The sequence below is a fragment of the Passer domesticus genome, chromosome 24 (genome assembly GCF_036417665.1).
Source record: "Passer domesticus isolate bPasDom1 chromosome 24, bPasDom1.hap1, whole genome shotgun sequence".
In the NCBI taxonomy this organism is placed as follows: Eukaryota; Metazoa; Chordata; class Aves; order Passeriformes; family Passeridae; genus Passer; species Passer domesticus.
In genome coordinates this window covers 5,874,146-5,882,928 of record NC_087497.1, presented here as the reverse complement: position 1 = coordinate 5,882,928, position 8,783 = coordinate 5,874,146, and the positions used below count along the sequence as shown (strand labels likewise).

At 59.1% G+C, this 8,783-nt stretch overlaps 1 protein-coding gene across 1 annotated transcript in view; it reads left to right on the top strand.

Moving 5' to 3' along the window:
• The first annotated feature begins 2,856 nt into the window (after positions 1 to 2,856).
• The window catches only part of MAN1C1 (mannosidase alpha class 1C member 1), a 56,281-nt gene continuing 50,354 nt past the window's right edge, over positions 2,857 to 8,783 (top strand). Inside the window, exons 1-2 of the mRNA XM_064398319.1 lie at positions 2,857 to 3,193; positions 3,908 to 4,836. Of these exons, the coding sequence (XP_064254389.1) occupies positions 4,270 to 4,836 (567 nt within the window). The 5' untranslated portion in view covers positions 2,857 to 3,193; positions 3,908 to 4,269. The remainder of the gene's footprint in view (positions 3,194 to 3,907; positions 4,837 to 8,783) is intronic.

Sequence of the window (8,783 nt, the reverse complement as noted above, 5' to 3'; positions counted from 1 at the left end):
TGGGGGTTTTGTTCCCTTGGTTTGGGGTTGTTTTGTTCAATAATGAAGAGACAAAACGCAGCCTGCCTGCTGTGTGAGGGGAGAGGAGATTTGAGGGAGGTGAAGGATTATTTCAGTTCACTCTGAGCTGAGGTGTGGGGAGCCCACGGGGCGATGCTCTCTGCTTTCTGCTGGTCCCTGGGGGCTGCCCGAGGTACAAACCCTGCCAAAATCCATCCCTGCTCCAGGTGATGGAAGTGGCAGCTGGCTCGGAGAGCTCCCCCTGTCCTGAGCAGAACCAACCCTTCCTTCCTCCTGAGAGGAGCCCGTGCAGATCTGCCAGCCTGCCAAGGAGGAGCAGCCCACTCCTCCCTCCGTGTGGGAGCTCAACACATCACTCTGAACGTCCAGAGTCGCCAAGAGAACCCTCGGGGGGCTCGGAGATCCTGGAATGTTGCCAAAAGTGTCTGGTGGCTGGACTTTGATCCATCTAGAGATGCAACATCTGTGTATGAGGAAATGGAAAGTTTTAGGGTGTGAATAGCGTGTTTGCAAGGTGAAGTATAAATTTTAGAATTTAAGTACAGGGGGGTCATGAAGACAAGATGGCGGATTCGGGGCGTGGTCCTGGGTTCTTCTTTCTTCTTCATGTCTTCCATTTTCTGTGGTGATGTTGGCACTTTTGGATTGGTTCATGGTGAAGGTACACTTGTCAACAAGGGTGAAAAGTATTGGGAATTAAAGGTGAATATGATAGATGTAATTTTCACTATAAAAGACACAACCATCCCGTGGGCGGGAGAGAGTGCACTGGGCTGTCCTGCTGAGCAGACCTCGGCTGGGCAGAGAGAAAATATTGCAGATAAGAATTAATAAACAAGATTGAAGGCAGAAAACTTGAGAGTCCAGACACGTCCCTCACAGTGTGGCCACCCAGAACCACCTTGTCCTGTATCGGGGCAGAGACAAACAACAGCAAACCCCGACACCTCCGGAAGGGAGTCTGAGCTGCACCAGGGGAAATCCAGGTTGGATATCAGGAAAAAGGGTGATAAAGTACTGGAGTCACCATCCCCAGATGGGTTTAAAAAGAGCCTGGATGTGGCATTGCGAGCCAGGGTTTAGCTGAGGTCTTGGGGCTGGGTTGGACTCTATGATCTTCAAAGTGTCCTCCAGCCCGGTGATTCTGTGATCCCTCGTGGTGCAGGTGGGAGAGGAGCTGTGCCAGGCTGGCTGATCAGAGCAGAGCCTGCCGTGCCTGGGCCGTGGTGCCCTGAGGGAAATGATGTCCTGTGGGCCATGGTGCCCTGTGGTGGCCACGGTGTCCTGTGGGCCATGGTGGCTGTGGGAAATGGTGTCCTGTGGTGGTCATGGTGCCCCGGGGGCCGTGGTGGCTGTGGGCCATGGTGGCCATGGTGCCCTGTGGGAAATGATGTCCTGTGGGCCATGGTGCCCCGTGGGCCATCGTGGCCATGGTGCCCTGTGGGCCATGGTGGCTGTGGCCACGGTGCCCTGTGGTGGCCACAGTCCCCACAGCTCCTTCACGCTCAGCAGGCCCTGCCTCCAACCACAGAGAAAAAAAAAACCAAACCCAAAGCATCAAGATGCAAATCCTCCTCGGAGGGCGGCCACCTTCAAGGTCCGCCGGGCAGCCGCTGGGGCCGAAAGCACCACGATTGTTTGGGTTTATTTGGACTAATCTGGGGAAGGTGAAGCGGGACCACGGCCAGCCCGGGGTCAAGGGCAGCTCCACAGTCCTGGTGTGCCGCCTGCTTTATGCCCCTTAAAGCAGTTTTCACGGGAAAATGACAATGTTAGCGGTGTCCGACTCCCAGAGAGGCCCCGCGGCAATCAGCTCAGGTATCTGTCCCCCGCCGTGCTGGTTATTGTGCAGGAGGCACACGCTGAGCACACAAACAGCAGATGATTTCTTTCCTTTCCTCGCCGCTCCAGCTCCTTTCCAGCCTACAAAATGTTCCCTTTTAGCTCTTCCAAGTTTAGTCACAGCCGTTCTCTGGCGGCTGCGTTTACCCATTCCTGGGAGCCTCATCCTGCCCCCTTCCCCCATCCAGTTATTCCTGAGGGGTTCCAGGTGCCTCCGGGTGTGGGTGATGCCCTTTTCTCCCTTTCATCGCTAATTCTGCAGGTTTGAGGGCGTTTTTTTGTCACATTTATGAGCAGAAACTCTGATTCACCATCTTCCCCTCAGGTACAGTATTAACCCACAGGGTCACCTCAAATCTACCTGGTGTTACATTGAAAGTTAAGGTGCAGATTTAACAATTTGGGATCAAGAAGTGTTTCACGGCACCTGAACATGGGCTCATATAAACCAGAAAAGGGGTTCCCAAGGCACCTCCTGCTCCTCTCTAACTCCTGCTCCCCTTCTCGTGCCAGGCAGCACGGCAGTGCCCCCAGGGCCGTGGCACCCGTAGGGTACGGAGCCCCTGGTGGGGAATCTGTGGGTGAATCGGTCCTGCAGAGCCCTCACGGTGCGTGAGGAGGGGAAATGGGGCGACGAGCACCACCCGCCCCGGCCGAGCCCTCACAGCTTCTGGAGCCGCCCCGCGCCCGCAGCCCCTTTTTAAAGTAGCGGCGCCCCACCTCCGCCAATCGCAGCGCGGACGGGGCGTTCCTCGCAGCCAATGGGAGGCGGTAGCTGGAGGAAAGGGGCGGAGCCATCCGCTCCGAGCTCGAGCCGGGCAACTGTGGTAAACAAGGGGGCGGGGCCCACGCCTTCCCTGTCGCGGGCATCAGCCAATGGGCGACCGCAGGAGGGGACAACCAGCCAATAGCGAGGGAGGGCGGGCAGAGCCGCGCGCGCTGATTGGCCGGCGCGGCGGCGGAGTGACCGTTGGCGGGAGGGGGCGCGGCGGGGGCGGCGCGGGCGCTGTCGCAGTGAGCGGCGGCGCGGGCGGGGCTCCGCGCGGGCACCGGGCAGCGCTGCCCCGCCGGTCCCCGCGCCCGGCACGGGGGCGGGCAAAAACACAGCCTGCCCAGGGGCTCGGTGCACTTAGGTGCTTCCCTCCTGCGTGCTCGGATGGGCAGGGAGAGGAGCTGTCCCCTGGGGAGCGCAGCATCTTCCCTCTCCGACTTGAGCGGGCACCCGTGAGCGCTGGCAGCAGCGAGGGGCTGTCGCTTTTGGGATGAGCGGGCAGGACTGAGAAGATTTTGCTCATTGTAGGAGCCAGAGAGGCTTGGATTTGGCAGAGGGGTGAGTAAACAGCGCTGGGGGTAGGAGAGCGTCCGCCCCAGCGGGTGTGACGGCGCTCGGGGGCAGCGCTGTCCCTGCCCGCAGGAGAACGGGCGATGCGGGGATCGCACGTAGGGGGTTGAGCCGCGTCCTGCCGGCTGAAAGTTGAGCTCTGTCTCTTCGGCAAGGAGAGGACTGGTGCGGGGGTATGGATAACTCTAGCAGGCAGAGATTTGGGAGAAATTTGCCGGGATCTATTAGGAAAAAAAGAAAACCCGTAGATTTTTTTTTTTTTTAATTACTATTTTTTGCCTCGAGAAGCTCAGCCCGAGCCGAGCTTTCCGCATGGCTGGTTTGCAGCCCCATCGTCCCCAGCCCGGCGCGGGCGAAGGCAGCTCCCGGCAGAGGAGCGGAGCAGCCTCGTCCCTGTCTGTGTGCGCTGTCCCAGGGCACCCTGCCCCTCCTGGGGTGTCCCAGAGCACCTCGTTCCCCCCGGGCTTCTCCCCCTTGTCCCCCGGGCTGCCCCGCCAGCAGAGCCCGGCATCCCGGCTGGATGGGAGATGGTGCAGAGCTGCGAGCTGCTCGCAGACCGGAGAGTTGATGCCAAGTCCGGACAGAGGGAACCGAACTAGTGCCGCTAGAGGGTGGGGGACCGGCCGGGGACAAAGGCTCGTCTCGCCGGCCGCATCCTCGGCGGTGTTGAATGACCGCGCTCTTGTCTCCCCCGCCCCGCAGAAATGCTGCAGCATGAACCCACCGCCGCCTAGACAGACGGGCTCGCACCGCCCCGGCGCCGCTGCCTGAGCCAGCCCCGGAGCACCGTCCGGCCGGGAGCCCGCACCGCCAGCAGCGCAGCCCAGCCCAGCCCCGCGCCGCCCGGCCCCGGCCCCGGCGGGATGCGCTCGCCGCCGCCTTCATGCCGGCAGCGGGGACGCTGAAGCGCCGCTCCGCCCGGCCCGGAGCCACCCACGTGCGGTCCCCGCTGAAGGCGGCCGGTGGTGCCCAGGGCGGGCCCCGCTGAGCGTTCCGCCGCAGGAGGCAGCGGCAGCCCCCGGCGTGGCGGCGGGTCCCGCCCGGCGGCCGCGATCCGGTGCCCCATGGTGCTGCTGCGGAAGCTGCCGGGCATGCCGGGCTGGCCGGCGGCGCTGGGGCTGCGGCTGCCGCAGAAGTTCCTGTTCCTGCTCTTCCTCTCGGGCCTGCTCACGCTCTGCTTCGGGGCCCTCTTCCTCCTGCCCGATTCCTCCCGCTTCAAGCGCCTCTTCCTACCCCGCCGGGCCACCGCCTCCGCCTCCTCTTCATCCTCCGCCTCCTCGTCCTCAGCCTCCTCCTCCTCCACCCGCGACACCGACCTGCCCCGCAGCCCCCCCGCCGCCGCCGAGCCCCGCCACGCCAGCCCCGCGGCCCCGCGCCGCCTGCGGGAGAAGCTGCGCACGGCCGCCCGCATGGCCGGGCCGGCGGCCCGCACCGCGCCCGGCTCCCGGCAGCAGGTGCAGGGCGGCGAGAGCCGAGCCCAGCCCGCCAGCGGCGCGCCCCCGGCCCGGGAGACGCGGGCCCCGTTCCGCTTCGACTACGAGCGGTTCCGCCGGAGCCTCCGGCACCCGGTGCGGGGCGGGCGGAGCGGAGAGGACCCCGAGACCCGCGCCCGCAGGATGAAGATTAAAGAGGTGGGTGAGGAGCGCAGGCAGCGCTGCCGGCCGAGTGCGCGCTCGGGGCTGCCTCAGTCCCTCCATAGCCCCCTCAGGCAGCCCTCGCCTCGCCTCAGTGCTCTCATCCCTCAGGCAGCCTTCGCCTTGCTTCACCTCACAGCATCGGCTGCCCTCAGGTGTGTGTCCCCTCAGCCATGTCCCCTCAGAGCTCCCCTCCCCTCAGAGGTGTGTGTCCCCTCAGCCATGTCCCCTCAGAGCTCCCCTCAGGTGTGTGTCCCCTCAGCCATGTCCCCTCAGAGCTCCCCTCCCCTCAGAGGTGCGTGTCCCCTCAGCCATGTCCCCTCAGAGGTGTGTGTCCCCTCAGCCATGTCCCCTCAGACCTCTCCTCACAGGTGTGTGTCCCCTCAGCCATGTCCCCTCAGACCTCCCCTCAGGTGTGTGTCCCCTCAGCCGTGTCCCCTCAGACCTCCCCTCACAGGTGTGTGTCCCCTCAGCCATGTCCCCTCAGACCTTCCCTCACAGGTGTGTGTCCCCTCAGCCATGTCCCATCAGAGCTCCCCTCACAGGTGTGTGTCCCCTCAGCCATGTCCCCTCAGACCTCCCCTCACAGGTGTGTGTCCCCTCAGCCATGTCCCCTCAGAGCTCCCCTCAGGTGTGTGTCCCCTCAGCCATGTCCCCATCAGACCTCACCTCCCCTCAGGTGTGAGTGCCCTCAGCCCTCACCTGTCATCGGCGGCCACGTCTCGCCCTCAGCCAGGCCTTGCCTCCCCTCACAGCCACGTTGCCCTCAGCAACCCTTGTCCCCTCTCATGGCCATGACGCTCCCCAGTTTTTGGGTCCATGTCCTCCTCAGCCCTGACTTCTAGGTTCCCCTCAATCCACTGTCACCTCCCCTCTCAGCCATGTCCCCCTCAATCCTCTGTCACCTCCCCTCACAGCCATGTCCCCCCTCAGTCTGCTGTCATCTCCCCTCACAGCCATGTCCCCCCTCAATCCTCTGTCACCTCCCCTCACAGCCATGTCCCCCCTCAATCCTCTGTCACCTCCCCTCACAGCCATGTCCCCCCTCAATCCACTGTCACCTCCCCTCACAGCCATGTCCCCCCTCAATCCTGTCACCTCCCCTCACAGCCATGTCCCCCCTCGTTGCTCCTGCCCCTCACCTCCCCACCTCGCCCCCATTTCTCACACAATTCCCTTGCCCTTTTCCCAAGGAGGGTGGCAGGAATTGGGGTGTCCCTTTCCAGGGCAGCGTCCCTGTCACTGAGCACACACCTCCACTCGCCCGGCGTGACAGAAATTAACGGAATGTAAATTTCAGCGTGGTTATTGGGGGGGAAAAAGGCTTGTGGGGGGAAGAAATTCACTTGGTGGGAGATGTCTTTGGTTGTGCAAGTCTCCATCCCTGGGGTTGGGCAGATTTGCACAAAAAACAGTAGATGACAGAACTTGGCTGGTCCGGGGGATGGAGGGACAGGATGCAGGAGTGGGAGGCTCTGTCCCTGCACGTCCCTGTGGGGCTGGCACTGGAAATGTCACCCTCTGGGGGGCTGCCAGGGCGAGGGGAGGGTTTGACCCATTCCTGCAGCCGGTGTGTGGCAGCCTGGCAGCCCCCAGACCCACGGAGCAGGCTGTGACCCGCTTAACCAGGTTGGTGTGGGGCTCCATTGTGGCTGTCGGATCCCTCGCCGTGATGGATAACCAACTTGGAGGGAATTCTGCTCTCGCAAGAGGTGCCAATAAGTAAAAAGCACAGATTTAATTAAGCAGAGTATAAATTTCCTGGGTCTGTGCTCTCGCAGAGGTGCAGGCATCCAGTGATGATGCTGCCCCGGATTGAAGAGAGAATCAAGTCAGGGAATAACACACCGAGGGCTTTCATCCTCTCCAACCTGCATCTGAAAACCAGTTTTTAAAGCTCCCCTCCCGCTAGCTTTGTCAGGCACTAAAACAAAGGCTGCACTGCTGGTGAAATTCCAATTGCTCTGCCAGGCAGCCAGGCACAGCACACCCAGGGGTGCTGGGTTCCTTTGGGATCCCAGGAGTGATCCAGCCGTCCTCTCCTGCTGCAGGGAGTTTGGAATGTTCCAGTGCCCAGCCCTCACGTGTGCCTGGCTCTCTGCACGTTCCCACCTCCAAGGTGTGCCAGGGAGCACGACACGCCCGGGAATAACCCGGCTTCCACTCCGTGCAGACAAACCAAATTGAAAAATCAAATTTAGGGGAAGCGAGCGGCATTCAGTCCTTCATTTGGAGTTAATTATTTTTTAAATACAGCATTATTTCGAGCTGTATGGATTCAGCCCCATCTGTTTCTAACAGCCATAATCAGTGCTGGGTAGCAGAGTTAGAGTTTTCAAGGATGAGAATCCATAAATATTAGTTTTATGCTGACAGCTAATTACTCTTCAAACAGAGCCCTTATTTCTTAAAAGTGCCTACGCTTCTATTTATTCAGAGAGAAAGAAACAAATATGGTGCTGAGATATGAGGCTGAACACGCAAAACAAGGGAGGGTGGTGCAGCCAGGGGAAGAGATAAGGTGTGTCTCTTTTTGTTCATCAAAAAGACAAGAGGAAAACAAACCAGGAAGGTTAGAAGACAAGTGCTGCATAAAAAGAAACAGATGGAGAAAAAAAGAATTGCAAGAAGTGATGATACAGCCTTTGGATTAGCAAATATTGCTCACATGATGTGAGATGCCAGCAGGGCAGGTGGTGGCTGTGCTGGCTGCTCGGAGTTGCTTTTCCCTCCTTCCTCCAGAGCTTTCATTGCTAGAAGGAGTCCCCAGCTGTCCTTGCACTGGAAATTTTGTTCTTTTCTCTGCCTTCCCTCAGGCCATCCTCTGTAACAGGGAGGATGGGTGTGGATGGGATTTGTGGATATTTTTCCCCCCACCTGCCTGATGAAAGCAAGGAGGAAAAACTGGTGCATGACCAAAGATGCCCAGCCTAGAGAAAACTTTCTGTTTCTAGCAAACTTTCTGTTCTCCCCAGGACCCTCCAGTCTGAGGAATTCCAGCCAGGAATCCGAGCTGGTGTCCGTCCTTTCCCACCACCTGATGTTCAGCTAAAGAAGAGGCAGTGCCATGGCTTTCCTGGCAGCTCATGTAGCCCTGCTAGACCTTCCCTGCTTAAAAACCAGAGTTTAGAGTGGGAAGCCCCATGGCCTCTCCCATTTTATTGCTGTTTGGGAAAGCCTTTGGGGCGTGAGGAGCGCTGGGGCTGTTTGCAGAGTGAGGAGCCAGGCTGGGCTGGACCTGCTGGGCTGACGTGTGTGTGCAGGTACCTTCACCTATAAACACAAGCCCAGGGTCAGTTAACAGTTGTTTTCTTGGAAATAAAAAAAAAAGAGAGCAGCTGTATTGCACAAATTTTGCTGCTAAAGGTCGTTGGTCACCTGGAGAACAGGATCCACTGCTGTGTGTTCCTGTGGGCAGCCCAGGGCTGGGGCACTCTGACCTTTCCAGCAAAGCTGCAGAAAGCCAAATAAGAAATGTCCCCATGCTGCAAGTTGGGAAATTTTGGAAGGGATTATTCCTCTCTTAAGATGACCTCTGGAAAAGGTATTAGTTGTGTAATTGATCAGTCAGGCATGGCTTTGGGGATTAGCTGATTTTTTACATGTGCCAAATACAAATCACTGATGCTCAGGAAAAAAAAAGACAAGTGGTTGTAGCTGGAGAGTGACTGCAGAAATTCCACGGTGGGATTCCATATTTATTTGCTCTCAACAATTTCCAGATCAAATTGGCTCGGGGAGAAGTCAAAATTATTTCCCCTCTAACTGCTGCCTCTGCAAACTCAGCCTCAGATCTGAGGAAACCAGACCGTGTGGTTCCTGCCTTCTGCATCATAACCAGTAATAAAGATTTTGCTGGTGGAGCTGAGCTGACAGTTTTGCTGATGATGGATGGAGCCAAACAGGCTGCTCCTTGCTGCACTCCTGGATCTCAGGTGGGGGAG